Raw genomic sequence first — 18,572 nt, 5'->3', positions numbered from 1 at the left:
CTCTCTTTTCACACACACAAAACCACCACCACCTAATAATAATAATCTCTCTCACCCCACACACCCACACCCACCACACCCACCCCCCCCACCCCCACACACCCCACCCCACCACCCCCCACCACACCCCACCCCCCACCACCCCCCCACCCACCCCCCACCACCCCACACCCCACCCCCACCCCCCACACCACCCCCACCCCCCACCCCCCCCACCCCCACCAACCCACCCCCACACCCCACCACCCCACCCCCACACCCCACACACCCCACCCCCCACCACCCCACACCCCACCCCCCACCACCCCACACACCCCACCCCACCCACCCCCACACCACCCCCCACCCCCCCCACCACCCCCTCACACCCCACCCCCCCCACCACCCCACACCCCACCCCCCACTCCCCACTCACCCCCACCCCCCCTCACCCCCACACTCCCCACCCCCCCCCACCACCCCCACCCCACACCCCACCCCCCACCCCTCCACCCACTCCCCCCCCCCCTCCCTCCCCACCCCACTCCCCTCCCCCTCCACCACCCACCCCACCCCCACCCCCTCCACCCACCCTCCCCCCTCCACCCCCTCCTCCCTCCTCCCTCTCTCCCCCCTCCCCCACCTCCCCCCACCTCCCCACTCTCCCCCTCCCCCCCTCCTCCCCCTCACTCCCCCTCCCCCCTCCACCCACTCTCCCCCCTCCCCCCTCCTCCCCTCTCTCCCTCCCCCCTCCTCCCCTCTCTCCCCTCCCCCCTCCTCCCCTCCCCCCTCTCTCCCCTCCCCCCCCCTCTCCCCTCCCCCCTCTCCCCCCCTCTCCCCTCTCCCCCCTCTCCCCTCTCCCCCCTCTCCCCTCCTCCCCTCTCTCCCCTCCCTCCCCTCTCTCCCCTCTCTCCCCTCTCTCCCCTCCCTCCCCTCTCTCCCCTCTCTCCCCTCTCTCCCCTCCCTCCCCTCCCTCCCCTCCCTCCCCTCCCTCCCCTCTCTCCCCTCCCTCCCCTCTCTCCCCTCCTCCTCCCCTCTCTCCCCTCCTCTCCCCCTCTCTCCCCTCCTCCTCCTCTCCTCCCCTCTCTCCCTCCTCCCCTCTCTCCCTCCTCCCCTCTCTCCCTCCTCCCCTCTCTCCCCCCTCCCCCCTCCCCAGGAAAGTTTAAGAGTGGAGGTAAGGAGAAAATGTTGCTTCTGTACCTTTAATATCACAGGGCTGCTAAAACCCAGTGTCATAATCTGGGCTCAGTTTATGGAATCTATGTTGGTGGATTAGTGGAGCTGTCCCAGTTTTTAGTAGATGTCCTTGACAGCTCACTTAGAACTGATTTTTTTTTTGTTGCCTGCCTGCAGTTGCAAACATCCCCCTAGATCAAATAAAATGTCATATGGGCAAGTCTGAGAGAAGCCAAATCTAACGTGGGCTGGATTGGGGAAAATCAACCTTGAGTCGGATAATATTGCATGTGTCCAAATTAGTGTCATTGCCGGTAGGTAACCAAGCCCTGAAGTGGGTCTGGCCTAAAGCATCACAGACTAAGCATCTGTTTATTGGGCAGGTTATAAGTCATGTTGGCAGTCAGAGCACGGTTGATTTCAGAATGTAATCAAGGAAACCGAATTGCCTGTGCTTGTATGGTTCTGAAAGACTGCCTTACTGAAATAATGGTTTCAGTATTTAAACACTAGTATGGGAGGTGAGGTGTACAATTATTTCCCCAAATTAGGCAGTATCTTTGCAGTTTAATACACCATCTGTGCTTCTGTGGAATTGTCTCCGAGAGACTAGCATCACCTGGAACTCTGTCCGCTGGTTTGCAGAAAGATTCAAGCTTATCTCTAGGCATCTGTGCTTGTTGCACTCTGGCTCGTATTCCAATCCTGACATTTCAAAAGTTTTTCCATATCAGGAAGGACGTAACTGATCCTTTTCTGTTGATAGTTTGGTGTGTTGCTTACCGGCTATCTGCGTCTGCATTGATGAGGATTTCACATGTTTACACCTACAAGAATTCTAAAGAAAACTGTGCTGGAGATGCATTGTGGGCATCTGAAAGAGAAAAAAAAAAAGAGGTTAACGTTTTGGGTAGAGACCTTCATCAGAATGGGTCCTGCCAGTGCTTACTACTGAACAATGCAGGCAGGAAAAATAACTGGTGGACGTTTGCAGGTATTTTTAGGACCAAGTTGGAGGGAAAGATCATAATGTGGGAGGTATGCGTTTATGGGTAAAATAGGACTGTCACATTTTGAAGTGGTAATGCTGCAATCAGCAATGTCTCAAAGTTACAGTATGTCTTTTTATTCCAATTTGCTCGCCTTTTATGCCCTTGCTCCTGTTGGGATGTCATCCACATGCAGTCATCCAGTACCTCACACAAGTGACCATTATGTACGAACCTAGACAGTGAGTATTGGCAGACCACTCGGCCATGGGGGACTATCACAGCCAACCCTAATTCTATCCTCACCTCATGTCTACGTGCATGCTCTTTTCCTGCAAGGGGTGGGGGTGTCACTGGATAGTGATTAGGATTGGAAACCCTGAATGATTCCCTTCCCTCAATCACTTCCTCACTTAAGGATGCTCAGGCTAATTATATCACCCCAAATGCTTGAGATTAGCCAATTCAGTGTATGCCTGGTCTATATATAGAACCCCAGTAGCATAGAGACAGTAAGGGCCACAATTTGATGTATTCACAAAATAGCTAGAACCACAGAAGAGAAGATTTGAGTTGATCACAGTTATACGAACAGTATAGAGATAGTTTGACTTTGCAGTGAGCCTGCCTTGAACCTCTCAGTACTTGTTGGAAGTCTCTAGGCTGACACATCAATGCAGTACTGAGTGCTGCCCTATCAGAGATGCCTTGTTTTGGGTGAGACGTTAAACCGAGGCCCCGTCTGCCCTCACTGGTGGACATAATGGGGGAAAAATTCAGTATCGCCCCGTTTGGGGCGCTATTATCGGGCGTGCGCAAAGTTTAGCGCCTGGTGCTAATTATCGCCTCCGACAGCAAACTTGGCTTTTATCACCCCTGGAGGTGATTGGAGCGCTAAATCAGGCACTTCACACCTGTCTTACGGCGCAAAGGCTGAGGAGCGAGGCGCTACCTCAGAGTGCTGGTGAAGCAAGAAAAGTCAAATCAAAATGAAGCTGCAAAGTGCTGCTCAGTACTCAAAACTCCTTCACACAGCGTTGAATCTCTCCAGAAGTCTCTCTCTCTCTCTCTCTCTCTCTCTCTCTCTCAGAATGTGTGGTGCAAAAATGCCACTGACAAAAAAAGGCAGGAGGCGGTCGCCTTTAAATAGCGCTCCCCCAGTCCCTTTCTGACAGCATAACGCTCCCCTCAACCTGTCGTTGCTAGCGGCAGGCGGTAAGGCAGGGGGCGTCACTCAATATCCGGTCCAGGGCGCTAACGGGGCATTGCGCACTCAACTGACGTCACGATCTACCGGCGCAGGAGATCGTGGCGGTAGTGTTTAGCGCCGCCGCAAAATGTCTAGTTAATTTCGCGAGCGGGGCAAATATCGCCGCGCCCGGGCGCTAGTTGCTTTGCGCCCCATTAGCGCCCTCTTAAGGGAGGCACAAACAACTGAATTTTTCCCCCAAAAGATTCTCTGGCACAATTCGAAGAAGGGCAGGGGAGTTTGCCCAGTGTCCTGGCCAGTATTGATCACTCGACCATCACTAAAGCAGATTACCTACATCACAACAGTGACTACACTTAAAAAGTACTTCATTGGCTGTAAAGCGCTTTGAGTCTTCGAGGTGAAAGGTGCTATATAAATGCAAGTTACTTTTCTTTCTGTAGAGTACCTATTTGAAAGGGTTCAGTAGAGGATGTCCATGGGATTGAATAACTAGCATTTTCATTTTTAAGGTAGCAGTTCAGTAACATTGTGCCAAGTGGAAAGAAGCAAATTGCAGGTCGGCTCCTCACCATTTGATTCCGATTTGGCAGAGAGGAGTCATTTTCAGAATTTTTCCCCCTCTTTTAGGTCTCCACATAATGTTTTTTGGTTGAGATATCAAACAAGGCAGCATTATTCCAGCCTTTTCCAGTAATATGCTGAAACTGCTTGTCAATCGCTGAATGTGATCCCAGGGTGACCCTTCACCCTTTTCCTTCATTCCATGCTTCTAATCCCTCCGCACTCTGGAATTTATCGCATGAACTGTAGGGGAGGAACTTGTCATTTCACTCCATGGTACCAAGCCCCTCCAATAACAGCACAAGTTTAGTCAAAATAGCACAACAGCCAAAGTGAAGAATAACCCAGTTATCTGTTCCTCCCCTCCTCCCCCCCAAAAAACTTGTCGATCCACTTTTTCCTGACCTACATTGAACAGTTTAATCATAATACCTCCAAACCAAAATGCAAAACTTGCTGGTAACCAAATACAGTGTACCCGAGTGTCAGCTTGGCCCATTGGTAGCAGCTCTTAGTCAGAGGGTTGTAGGTTCAAGCCCACCGCAGTGACTTGAGTACATCATTTAGGCTATGGCAGTTCTCCATTGTTAGGAGAGAGGTTAAACTGAGGCCTCATCTGCCTGTTCAGCTGGACGTAAAAGAAGCCATAACACTACTCGAAGAGCCCAGGAGTTGTTTCGGTGTAGTGAGCAAAATTTAACCCTTAATCATCACCACCAAAAACAGATTAACTGCTCGTTTAAATCTTTGCTGTTTTTGGAACCTTGCTGTGTCCAGATTGGCTACCATATTTGCCTGCGTAACAATATTACACTTCAGAAATAAGTAATTGGTTGTGAAGTGCTTTGGGGCATCCAGAGGATGTGAAAGGCACTATATACATGCAAGATCTTTCTTTTAAATTGTGTGATAAAACAGAAGATTGTGTAATATAAATTTTAATATGTACACCACATTAGACTATATTTGCATGCATTGTTCTAAAACCGGAATAGCTATGTACTAAAGTTAGAAAAGAAAGAAAGAAATTGGATTTATATAGTGCCTTTCACATCCTTAAGATGTCCAAAGTGATTTACAACAACAACAACTTGCATTTATATAGCGCCTTTTTAATGTAGTAAAATGTCCCAAGGTGCTTCACAGGAGCGTTACCAAACAAAATTTGACACCGAGCCACATAAGGAGTTGTTAGGGCAGGCGACCAAAGGCTTGGTCAAAGAGGTAGGTTTTAAGGAGTGTCTTAAAGGAAGAAAGAGAGGCGGAGTGGTTTAGGGAGGGAATTCCAGAGCTTAGGGCCTTGGCAACTGAAGGCACGGCCGCCAACGGTGGAGTGATTCAAATCGGGGATGTGCAAGAGGTCAGAATTGGAGGAGCGCAGAGATCGGAGGGTTGTAGGACTGGAGGAGATACAGAGATGGAGAGGGGCGAGGCCACGGAGGGATTTAAAAACCAGGATGAGAATTTTAAAATCGAGGCGTTGCTGGACCAGGAGCCAATGTAGGTCAGCGAGCACAGGGATGATGGGTGAACGGGACATGGTGCGAGATAGGATCGGGCCAGCAGAGTGTTGGATGAGCTCAAGTTTATGGAGTTGTCAAGTCTAGAGACAACAAAGGCATGGATGATTGTTTCAGCAACGGATGAGTCGAGGCAAGGGCAGAGTCAGGCGATGTTACGGAGGTGGAAGTTAGGTGGTCTTAGTAATGGGCGGCTTGTGGTTGGAAGATCACATCTGAGTCACAGACAACACCAAGGTTGCAAACAGTCTGGTTCAGCCTCACAGTTGCCAGGGAGTTATGTGTTACTTGGACTTACTTGCAGTTGTCCCTCATAAGCTTTATCCATACTTGTTACGGATGCCCGTTGGAGGGGACTGCATCTATGAACACATGCACCTCATTGGTTGGTGTCGGAAGAAAAATTGCAAGGAGTCCTCTTTTTCCATCCAGTGGCTTATTTCAGTGTGTCATTGGAAGAAGCCTGAAGGAAAGTGGCCTGTCTGATGTCCTGGCCACAAATGGTGGGTGACATGAGGACTCTGGAAAAGGAAATGTATTGAAAGCAGCGAGTCTCCCCCTAACGGGAAGAAAATTTAGATTGTTTGCCCTCCAATATCTCAGTTAAGTGCCCATTTATCACATGACCACTGAAGCAGTTTGTAAATCAGCTATTTAATTGTGAAGGGCATCACATGCAAGTCTAATGCTGCCCTCAACAGGCAACTACATAATGGTCTAGCATGGTTCACTGGGCAGAGAATAGGAGTAGGAACTCGGGCTGATTTGAACTTGTCTTAGCCGAGGAGTACTGGGCATATTATAGCACCCTGGCTTGATCAGTTTATGCAGCAGGATCCACAGACTGAACCCGGGGGTCTTCCTGGTACAGTATGTATCTTGAGCTTCTGATTTTGAATTGGATTTTACTTGGAATATACTGATCTGTGGCATTAACCATCAACTGGCTGAATCTTGCTTTGTGATGTGTATCGTACAATTCCCTCAACACATTACTAACAAACCAGAAACAAACCTTTGAATTACCCAGAATGAATCATGCGCTCAAGTATAATGCATCATATACACACTAGTCAGATGATGGTGACCTCAGTCACCTCTAGCTTCATTAGGCATTAGTGGAATAAAAAGACCGAAACTATTCTACAACATTTTTGTTGATTTTTATGCTCATTATTGTGAGGGGTGTTGCGACTAGGGAATAGAACACTCTCCATTTCAGACACCCAATGTTCAATGCATGCACACTTAGTTCAAGTACAGCACAGGTTAGATGCAGGGTAAAGCCCTACAACACCAATGTACTTCAGTCCCCAATTCAGAAGAGCATACTTCTATTGTGCTGTAACATTTCTGGGGAGGAGTGAACCTGAGAAACTTGTCATGTCAAATATTGCTGGCACAGTACCCATACCCCAGGATTAAGCACAGCTTTGAAACTGTTTAAGGGGTTTGTAAGACGGCTGCAGAATCTGCAGGGGCCGCCATATTGAATATTCCCCACAAGGCATTCTTTCAAGCTGATAGGGTGAGATAAAGTAGGGTGGGAGGAGGCTCGTGTGGAGCATAAACACCGGCACAGACCAGCTGGGCCGAATGGCCTGTTTCTGTGCTGTACATTATATGTAAACACCAGCACCAACCAATGTTCTAACCTTTCTGAATGAGATTGCTCGTTTGTGTGAAATTGGAGACAGTTTTGTGCCGTGGGTCCATGCCCATTAGAATTTGAGTTGAGTCTGACCAAACTAATTTCCATATAAAAGAAAGACTTGTATTTATATAGTCTTAACACATCTCTTGTAAACATTTCAAGCACTTCACAGACAGTGAAGTACTTTGAAGTGGACTGGGTATGTAGGCAAAATGCAGCAGTCACTTTGCACACAGCAAAATCACACAAACAGCAATGAAATAAATGGCCAATTATTTGACTTGATATTGGGTGAGGGAGGAATGTTGGCCAGGACCTGTATAAGCTACCATTAGGGTGGATTGGATTTGGATCCAGGTCCCAGATTTAAAAGGACAGAGTGCTTCAAAAAAAAAAACCTGGTGGCTGAAGGATGTCGTGTAATGCTCCAATGTACTGTGCCATGGGTGTGTGCTTGTGAGTTGCTGATCTCAGTTGTGAGATGGTGCTGAGCTGGGTTCTTTTACTCCCCCCCTCTTGCCCCCAGAGACATATTCAAAGGATGAACTGGCCTGGTTGGTTGATTTGCATCTCCTACCAGTCATCTCAAAAAGGCAGGTCACCTATGTGTCCTCTAACTAGTGAATGATATGCGGTCTGGAAATTTGAGTGAAGAAAAATTCATGAGCTTTCCCAATGGCCTAATGGATAAAGGTGTTGCCCCGAAGGTCAGAAGGTCCCAGGTTGGATCCATGATCGATACTGGGTTAGCTGATCTCTGCAGGGCCAACAGTTGGCGAGCTACAGGTGTCCTCAGTAACCTGGCCTGGGAAGGGAGAAACCAGCTCATTGTTGTCAAGTGACCCTGCTGGAATGTACATACATGTGTGTAGATGTTGGCTGGATACAGGGTTGGGCTTGGCTGTGATCCCACCCACCCCATCATCAAATGGCCTACTGTTTGACACCATCTAGATTGGCATGTGAAAGATGACCACTGGAGACTGGTACCAGTGGGCTGACAGCACCCAAGAAACTACCTCAGCAAGAATCAATATTTTTGGGAGGTGGGGGACAGAAAATTGTCATAAGATTATATATTCCCTATTAAAAGTTGAATTGTTTGAGAGAAGTTTTGACTGTTGGGTCTTAAAAATAGTTTTTGCTTAATGAGGAGTCCAGGTAACATTTAGCAAAGGTGTAGCCACCAACAATCCATTCCTAATTTTAACACTTTAGTTTCTGTAATCTGTGCCTCCTGCCTTCTGCAGAAAATCCGTAACCAGATTATCTGCAGACCTCTGAGCTAAAGTTAGAAAAACGCACAGAAAAAGTCTTATTTTGTAGTAGTCTTTGAATAAATGTTTTTTTGAAAACGTGTTTTTTTTGTTAATGCAGCATTCATAGGGTTAATACCTGGGCTTTATTTGGAAATGATGGGGCCTGCTCAGGCTTGTTGCTTTGCAGTTTGTTTCAATGACATCATTTTCTTTTTTTAGTTTACAGCACAGTTTTTTTTCTGCAGCTTTCGCGGTGTCTCCACCCTTTCACCCTTCCCCGCGGACATCTTCCAAAAGAAAATTCCCATCTTGCTCTTTACCCAGCGATCTGTCCATAAATGATTCAATTTGTAACATCCCAGCTGCTGTTCAGTTCAGCTCAGCTAAAGCAGGTTGGAAGAGTGCAGCTGATGTAAATGTGCTGCTCTTTGGCCATCGGCTGAATCGGAAATAAATATCACTTTATTGTTCCCATAGCAGCGGTCACCTGGTTTTTCCTGGGTATTACAAACTTCTGCTGGTCCTCTGTTTAAAAGTAAAAGTGTGGAGCTGGATCTCTCACTTTTAGTGATAGGAATTGTGAGTCTCTGGCTTTCAACTATTCAACTCGATTTGTCCAATGCTTTCCTTGCCGACCTCGTCCCTCCACGCCCAACAAACTGCAACTTATCCAGAAAGCCATAGCCAGTTATCAGCCACATAGAGGCTTTACCCCTGTTGCTCTGGTCTTTGCCAAGCTCTACTGACACCCTGTGCCCCACACTGTGGTAGTGTTGGGTAAAGTAACAGTGCAAAAAATGACAGGTCTCTGAATGCTGCTCCACCAAAGCCCCTTCGCAAATGTTATATGGCCCTTAACTCAGCACAGAGCAGAATCAAATATGGCGTCTTTGTCCTGTGAGATTCGATGCTACATAGGGAGTGTCTTTAACCACTAGGCCATTGGGGGAGCTGTCGATTCCTCTTTGCTTTCTTTTAATATAATCTATTATTCATGCAGCAATCTCCTTACGGTGAAAGTGTTTGCTTGTGGTGTATCCTGTCATTAAAACTGTTCTATCAAAGAAGTGGCATAGAAAAATAGGATCAGGTTCATGATTCTGTCTCTCCATTTCAATGTTAGCTTTCTTTGTCTGGGGTCGGAAGGAGAATAGAGGTTTAGGCTGTGCTTTCCCACCGAGAGGGAAGGAGGGAACATCATCAGCAGAGCCACTGCCTACTGAAGACGGTGCATCATGTGTTCCGTTCTCGTTGTACCTGGATGGATAATTTCCAGCTCCTGAGGTTGAACAACGTTTACACATCTGGTTTACGCATTTACAGTAATCTGCCTCCTACCTGGATATACAATGACTAAATAATGTGTAGAGGTGACCCAGCAGCATGGATTACTAAACAGGTTAATGTTCTGAATCTATCAAGAACAATGTGATGTACTGTAAGTTCTTGCTGTCAACTGCCTCTTTTCCACCCCATCCCCAGTGACATCCTCCTGTAACAGAAAAATAATTCATCAAGAACCTCAAAGAAACCATGCTGGAAATACACAGCAGGTCTGTCAGTGACTGAAAAAAGAAAAGGCAGCTTTATGTTTCAGGTGGAGACTCTTGTCAGAATGTTGTGTATTCTGGTACAGGATCTACATCCAAAACGTTAACCTTCCACCTGCTGTGAATTTCTAGCAATTCTTTCTTTTATTTCAGATTTCCAGCTTCTGCAAGTATTTCTTTTTACAAAGGGTATTGGGCCATTTTTCTTGCACAATACTCACCTTTGTTATTACAGTATGCTGCTCTTAATGTTGGCCTTCAACAGAATGAATAGCAGTTTTCTGATCAAGCGTTCTTTTATGGCGCTGTTACTGTATCTTCTAACCTGCTTAAACCACATTGAACGTTCGAGTTAGATGAGCAGTGAGTGGCTCAGGTCTGGTCAGCTCTGTGATTTATTGTCATATAATGGCCTGGGTCAGATCTGCCTCCATTAGTAATGTAATTACAGCATGATGTCACCCGCACCTTTTGTATATGTCTGTAAAATACACTCTCTTGACAGGTTATACAGCAGGTTACATCTGCAAAAACTAACCTGTACCCTTTGGAAAAATGTTGGGGAATATTTGATATATGTGGATTAGATAGGATTGAACACCAAAGTTTGGGCTGGAAAGAAGGTATTAGAATATTTTAAATTTTCAGGTGATATCTCTCCCTCTTTTTAGGTCTCTAGTGCCACATGTCCGTCTCCAGCTGAGCTGTCAGGCAGCTTGTGCCAATCCATGTAACTAACCACTAGGACATTATGAATCTGGCTCAAAATCACTCATGTGCTTTCCCTGTGCAAAAGCCACCTAGCACACTCCCAGTGTAATTGCGTTGCTGATGGAGCCAGCATCTGGTGGCTCTCCTCGTGACACAGCTGAGACTGAGAATTCACCTGGGAAGATTTGGGGAAGGGTGTCTGCTAATGTCTTACCAGTCTGTGGGGAACTGCATTGGAGTTCCACCACAGTGCCCATAGGAAAACACTTTATGCAAGCTACAGTCGGTTTATAAACATATACAGTGAGTTAACTCTGAGGAGCTAATGTTCGTTTATTGAGATTTTTAGTACGTGGATACCAGCATTAATTATTTTCTACCCCTTCCACCCCAACATTTCAAATTTAAAGGAGTTTTGCAGCCAATGTTATCCATTAATCCTGATAACACTGCCCTTGTACACAAACTGAATGGTGTGTCTTCCTTTACTCCTGATAATGCTGTGCCCCTGTGCATCGATGTATTGCTTCTTTACTTGCAATAATACTGTGCTTGGTTATTGCCATGTCAGACATGTAGAGATGCTTCAAGTATATCTCCTTAATTAGCAGGGCACAGCTAGGGCAGAAGCTACAATCAATCTCCGCACCTCTGGGCTGGGAAGGGGGAAAACATCCCTGCTCATCAGCTTTACCCAAATGACTCCCGTCAGAAGCGGCATGTGTGGAGGTCGACTGACAACGAGTTGGGCTTGGCTGTGATGTCTTCCATATTCAACTAGCCTCCTTAAACTTACTGTCAAGACTTGCATCAAAAAATGGCCACTTGGATGAAGTACCAGGGCACTGAACTGCTCCACCCCAGCAAGGGTTAGCACCTTCAGCAGAGGAAAGGGTGAAATTCGGAAGAAAAAGAAATGCTCCTAATATCAGCTGTTGTAGTTGGAGATATTCCCTAAGGTGGTTAAGCTAATTTCTCGGACCCATGTTCGCAACAAAGCTGGATTCTAAAGGCACAACCTCCCCACGATACTATTTTTAAAAAAAAAGCTACAAAGAATAATGGTTAATTTTGGAATCCTTTTAGTTTTTGCCTTTTCTATATTGAAAATCGCTGATGATACCATCGCGGAAATCTTGCTGTTAGAATAAAAGTCACATGGGAAGCATTATAGCTTGATGGGTTACTTTGGCCAGAGCATTGGGCCACGGAGTGCTAAAACATGGGTTCTTGCCTATGCTTTGAGATGTGGGTCAAGGAGAAGTTGAAAATAGTGCTTTGAATAGCAGGGTCAAGTAAATGAAAAATCAGATTTAAAAAGATCCCTGTCACAATCTTGTGTGTTGTTTTCAACGTTCGGAAGGAATTTAATTTGGGATTAAAGCCCAATTGCCTGGTCTCGGCTTTCCCACATCTGATCTCCCTGCACAAAGTGCAGCGAGGTTGCCGTTTGGCGATGCTCCCTAAATTGGCAGACTCCTGCAACAACATAAATGTACACTTGTCTGGAATGAGGCTGTTATCATTGAAGAGGAGGGAAAAGCTCTATGCTGGGGCCTGACTTGGAAACAGCAGAGGTGATCTGAGATGAGAATTAATTAACGTTAGTTGTTTAAAATAGCAAATAAATAGCAAATAAATAGTCTTGTATCTGGTTTTGAATGGCTCTCCGTGGCAGATCCTGCCAAAGGTGCTGTGCCTCTTTGTGTTTTGATGCAGTTTTTTTTTTAAATTTCTATCTTACAATCAATGTCCTTCAAATAATTTTTTTAAATGTCCAAGCACTTCAGGGGCTCCCACATATTTTCTTTGTCTGGTGGCATGTTTGTGTGAAGCCCTGACATGCTCAGAGTTTGTGCAATCGTTGTTCGGTTTGAAGTCTGTAATCGAGGATGAAGTCGCGTGCAAAATTGTTTGTTTTGTCTGGGCCATCAAAGATTAACTATGTAATGAAGATCAGGGCATTCTGTTTTTTAACAAAATTCTGAGCAGCAGCAAAGACTTGTTAGATAGCCATGGAATCTAAGAAAAATAAGTTAACAGTTCCTTAGAAAATAAAAGGCATTGGTGCTACCTGCACCGCATCTGTTCTACATGCAGGGAAGCTGCAGCATGTCGGCATTTATCCTCCTATGAGCAAATTGTTCGAATCACCCTGTTTCCATATCCCTTCAACCACCTATCCAATCTAATCTTCAAAGTTTCTGCCTCACCCGCAAATCCCACTATTTCTCTCAACACTCTTGTGTAAAAAAAAAACTCTCCAGCCCACTGTGCTAAATTTCTTGCATTTAATCTTGAATTTATGGCTGTTCAACTACTGGAAACAGTCTACTTCTATCTATACTTTGTTTATTTTTAAATACTTCTTTCAAATCACCCCATTATTCTAGCACAATAAGCCCCAATTTTTCAAGTCTTTCTTTGTATTTGTATTTCCTCATCAGGCGGGATCCTAGTGAATCTCTGTTGTACCCTCTATAAAGTCTCAATATTCTTACTATAAGTGTGGAGTCCAATACTACACACAGTCCTTTGACAGGTCTTCAGGTTTTATATAGGCTGATCATTACCTTTTGGCTTTTATGTTCTATCCCTCCTGTGATGAGGCCTTGAATTCCATTAGCTTTTTTTTTACAGCCTTGCTACTTTTACTGTCCTGTAAACCCGTATCTCTACATCCCTCTGCTCTTCTACAGCACCAAGCCTACTTCTGTTAAGAGTATAATTACTGCTGTTTTCTTTTTAGCAAAATGCATCACCTCACGTTTACCAGCATTGAATTCCAGCTGCCACATGTTTTAGCCCATTCCCCATCTTATCGATAACCCTTTGCCGCTTCCTTTGATCCTCTAAAGAATGAACTATACCTCCTATTTTGGTATCCTCTGCAAATGTCGACACTGCTCCCTCTAGGCCTATATCCAAATCATTGATAAACACAGTGAACAGAACCCCCTTTCTCTCTCCCTACTCTTCCTTAGTCATCATGGTGGCCACAAGCAAGGATATAGCAACTGACTAAATGATTACCTGAGTGTTTTATCTATCTAAACTGCTGTCACTCACTTTTGTAGAGAGCCACAATTAGCAGTGACTTCCTTGAGGTGACTCTCGGCAATGCTCCAACATGTACAGTGAGCTTTTGGATTCAATTATGCCATAGCGCAGAGATACTTTCCTTTTTGTTTGTGAATTTTTGCAAAGCCCCGCCTCTTACTGGCATTTCCTTGCCTTCTCTCACTGGAGAAGGAGACTGGACGTATTGAATCCCCAGCAGATGTACAAGGGCTGTGCACAAGTTGTCTCATGTTGTACAGCATATTCACATATGAAAAATTACAGACAAGAAAAGACTTACTGGTCCATCCAGCCTGGCCCATACAGTTGTGGTGCCCAGTGCATCACAATACATACACACCCCACCCCATCCATAATCACCTGGGAAAGCTAAAAGAAAAACCGATTAAAAACTCAGGCCAATTAGGGAGAAAAAAGTTGGCAAATTCCTCTCCAACCCCTTTAAGCGATTGAAAGTAGTCCAAGATACCACCCTGGCCCTGATTAACGTTACCTACCTCTTGTATGTGTTGATCTCCACTCAGGTCAGAAACTGGTCCAGCTCTTGCTTGAAGGAATTCAGCAAGTCAGCGTTCACTGCATGAACCAGCAACCTGTTCCACAGGCCAACTATTCTGGGGGAAAAGAAGAACCTCCTAACACCTAACGTAGTTCTGCCCTTGCATAACTTGTAAGAGTGACCCCTGGGGGTTGGCTGCCTCGCTTTTGAGGAGAAATCCTGCAGCACAGTGAAGAGTTCTTGTTGACTCACGGTAGATCATTATTTATGCTCCAAAATAATGGTTCTTGCAGATTTTGAGAAGTTCTGGTTTTAGCCTTGTCACTAGAGTTTCAGTGAGGCATGTTAAATGTCCACACAGCCATGGTGTAGGTGTGTTAACACCCACTGGTGCCAAACTGGAGCTTATTTTGGGTTGTATAGGATAAAGTACTGGTGGGAGAAATCTATTGCTCTTCCTGGTGGTGTGAGCAATTTGAGCAGATGAATTAAGAATAAAACACAAGTGTATACATAGTGCAACATTAAAGTATATTGGTTTAAGTGCAGTTTATTTTGTCCTCATCATGTATTGGTACCAATGTATCAAATAAGTCAGTTGGCAACACTAGATCTTATAACCTGAGAGAGGAGTGTGTCTCAGTGACACAATTAATAGCATTGTATTGGTTCACTTTCTTTGCCCAGAGTCCCTGAGGAGACTAGGATGACTCCTTTGTGTTGGGTTCAACTACTTTGCAGACGCTCCCTAAGGTCTTTGTGTTGTCGTGGCAGCAGCAACAGCCTGCGTTCCGATTGGCTGTCTTTGGAGTGAGCCCGGGGAGCCAGTCCTATAGCACATCAAATGCAGTCAAACTAGTTTGCAGAGTGGCTTTGGCTTGCTGTGTTGCAGAGGGGGAGACACTTTGCACAAGCCTATTGTGCAGGGTGGGTTTTTTGTTTGTGTCAATTTCCTGCAATCTGGCGGTTGAGTGAAATAACAGGGGGGGCCCTGGAGCAGTGCAGGATGGTCCTACAGGCTGTAGGGAAGGCACTGGGATACAAGAAAAGGTAAGAAAATAAAATCGGAACGAAGGAATTGTTCCAGGGAGTGTACAGCTGGATTGAAAAAAAGAAAGGCACAGGAGCATGCTGTTGCGAACTTTGAATCAGACAGCAGATCCTTGGCGATCCAAATTTCTACCACCCCCCCCCCCCCAAACTATTTGTATTACAGTCTCCCAATCTGAAATCTCAGTCATTTGAAGTATAAGTTCTTTGTCTTCTCAGCATCCCTTTTCAGTTATTATTGACTGGCAGCTAAAATGAGGGGGTGGAGAAAGTCCGTTTCTGGTCATCTAACCATAAAATGCTGAATATAAATTGTAATTTGGGGATAAAATGTTGAAAATACTGTTTGGAAATGGAGCATTGTTGGAAGGAGTGGTTAAGTGAAACTGGGTTAAATGGTCTGGGTTGTGTTTGCTGGCAGCTATTTTGAAACGGTTAACTATCCGAACAGCCGACCACATCTTTTAGGCATGCTGAATGTACTCACTGATGCAGTAATGGTGACACCAGGTGAGTGCACCGTCTCACTGAGCATTTCACAGTCTTCTTTCGGCCACCTGAATACAGTTTGTTCATAAAGTAAGTTATTTTACTCGGCGAGGGTCCCCGTTCCTGATCAATGCTAAAGGTGGATGTATACGGATGTCAGATGAAGGGACGATTGGGCTGACCAGTCTTCTGACACTCACTTTCAAGGATAACAAAAGCAGTGGGCACTTGGGCAAATACTGAAAGGCGGCCAGGACCCATGGAATCTTCAGGAGTGGAGCGGACTATATTGTTTAAAATAAAAAATGTTCAGCTTTGTAACCTGTCTCAAGAGCCACAGCTTCTGTTAGCGACTGGATTTCCGGCTGTTTGACACCCTACATTTATTTTGAGCTCTTATTCTCTTACCAGTCCATTTTTCTCCCTGCTTTCCTGAAAGCAGAAATTCCTGGGAGGGTACAGATCCCATGGGCATTGAGCCACTCTTCCGTTATGAGCCTAGACAGCAAGTATAGCCGTGCCGTTCAACTATGCTGGGCTTTGCAGCCGAGCCTCGTCCTGTTCTCACCTAATGTCCAATTACTAGACTTTTCAGCAGCGATCACTAGATAGGGATTAGGAGTGAAAGCCCTACTCCTAGTCCAGAATTGCTGAGGCCAGTTGTAGGATTCACACTGCTACCCCAGCTGAGACCAGCTAGCTCAACTCAGAATGGCGATGGAACCGGAGACCACCTTGGTCTGTATGGCTCCGGTACACTCCATATTTACTAACTGAGTTGTAGGGGCATCTGGAAAAATGACTTTTAATTGGCACTTTTTGAAGCATGCCAAATAGTTTATGGGATACTGTTTCACATTGCACACAGTACTTCCTTTCTGTTGCCAATACACCATTGTATGTGGCGTGATAGTGAATGTTAATTTGAAAAGTGCAGGAAGTTGACCAGAGTCCATCCTTTGTTTTGTTGTATGGTGTCATGGAGTTTTAGTCAAATTACAGGTTTACAAAGGGCGAGGGGGAGAAGATAGTGAATAACTTTGCCAAATCTATTAGCATGTTGCCATGTGTAAGCAATGTTTTAACAAGATTTTTATTAAACAGTACTCAATGCACTTTAAAAATGTTGCTAAGTGTAATGGGTGGCCACATACTCTGTCGTATAGCTGAAAATAATTTGATACTTCAATGCAGTGTATACATGCACATTTCTCATACTCTAAAACTGGAGCATTATTATCCTGCCAAACCCTCTTCTCCTATTGGGTAGTTCAATTAAACTTTGGCCTAATAAGATAGTAAGAACTGTACATAAGAAATGGGAAAAGCCATTGGGCCCAATAAGCCCATCATTTTTTCAGAGCTCAATCCCATCTACCTGCCATCTCACGATATTTGCTCTCCAGAACTCATCTAACTGTCTCCATGTTATCTGCTGCAATGGCCTTCCCTGGTAACTTAGTCAACAGTGTTGTTATCCTTTGGGTGAAAAGTTCCATGTGATTTCCTTTCTTATTGTTCGCTTGTGTTGCCTGGTACAGTATTTGCGTCCTTCACCATAATTTGCCATGATCAATTTCCTAACCGTCTATTAGTCTAAAGCAGCTCGAGCACACCCAGACTGTGTTCCTCCTGTGATGGTAGGAAAGAAAAATTGGTAATGCCTGCTCAAAACTGTTCAGTCTTTTGAAAATTTGGGGGGATTGTGTTCGAGACCGCGATGCATTCTCCAGCTTTACAACATAGACTGAACCCCCTCGAGCGTGTTACAGCTGTATAATGTATTTCATATGGGCTGTTAACCCAAAAAGTGTGGAGTATATAATCCGCTATAGGAGTGCATTTGAAATCGTATCGTACAATGCAGCTTTATTTTAAGTTACAGGAACCTGTCTGCTACAACCTCCGCCAGAGGCAAAAAAACAAACATCCAAAACAGCAGATAAAACCCTACATTTCCAAATGTTACCCAGTGCTGCTGAGCCTATTTAACATGTGGAAAAAGGCAATGTACGTTGTGTGATGTGCTTCTTCTGTGATAGTCTCATCATCTTAAATTGTCCCCAACATCCATAATCACCAGCATGTCACCCTAGTGTTACACAGCTCAAAATACTCTCCAAAACCCACATTTGGATTGACAGAATCTATAATTATGTGTTGGGTAAATTTTCCACAATTTGAGGGCATATTGCGGAGATTTCGCGCACCCACTGACCGTTACGCTTTCCTCGAATCCTGGTGACGGCAGCCCATAATTTAATTATATTTTAAGTTATAAAGAATAACACAGGCTGGAATATGTACCTCTTACAATCCAGATATTTTGAGAAACTTCTCAAACTAGTTTATGTCCGCCTCCCTCCTCCAAAGTGTTGTTGCCTTGTAACACGTTCCAGCCAGCCCAGCTTATGTGTTGTCTTCTCTAAGTAATTGGAGACCACTTAAAAAAAAAAGTTACAAAACATCTAATTCTTCACCTTTTTTACTGTTTATTTGTCGAGTTTAATTTCCTCACCAATTTTTTTCTCTCCTGAAAAGGTTTTCTAGGTACAGACACTTGGGGATAGGAAATAATGTGTGTTGCACCTGTTGATTGGGCATATAACAGGCAGAAATCATATCGCTTCAGTAGTGGGTTGTCTTGTGCCCAATCTGTGCAGGCGTTGGTCCCACTGCTAAATTTGTGGGTCCGTTTTTAGGCGCTCCTGCGGCTGCCAACTAGAGGCAAGTTTTAATTTAATTTTTTTTAATATAAAAGCATTTTCTATGGAGCCAGAAGGATCAGGAGTGTTCCCCCAACTCCTTTGGGGTTGAGTAGAATGGGCCTATTCTCTGGAG

At 45.1% G+C, this 18,572-nt stretch overlaps 1 protein-coding gene across 3 annotated transcripts in view; it reads left to right on the top strand.

Moving 5' to 3' along the window:
• Positions 1 to 18,572, top strand: part of LOC147099495 (MOB kinase activator 2-like) — a 43,125-nt gene that overhangs the window by 1,024 nt on the left and 23,529 nt on the right. For 2 of the 3 annotated variants that reach the window (XR_015073930.1, XM_085969686.1), the window contains exon 1: positions 14,940 to 15,242. The exons of the other annotated variant lie outside the window; for it this stretch is intronic. Coding sequence is in view for 1 of the 2 variants with exons in the window: in XM_085969686.1 (XP_085825812.1) it covers positions 15,199 to 15,242 (44 nt within the window). In the remaining variant the exon portion in view is untranslated. Of the gene's footprint in view, positions 1 to 14,939; positions 15,243 to 18,572 lie in introns of those variants that run through there. 3 annotated transcript variants of the gene reach the window in all.

The sequence above is a fragment of the Somniosus microcephalus genome, chromosome 28 (assembly GCF_052327205.1).
Source record: "Somniosus microcephalus isolate GS21.2 chromosome 28, FLI_Smic_1.0, whole genome shotgun sequence".
Classification (NCBI taxonomy): domain Eukaryota; kingdom Metazoa; phylum Chordata; class Chondrichthyes; order Squaliformes; family Somniosidae; genus Somniosus; species Somniosus microcephalus.
Note: the sequence above shows the minus strand (reverse complement) of the source record. Positions and strands in the feature narration are given on the sequence as shown.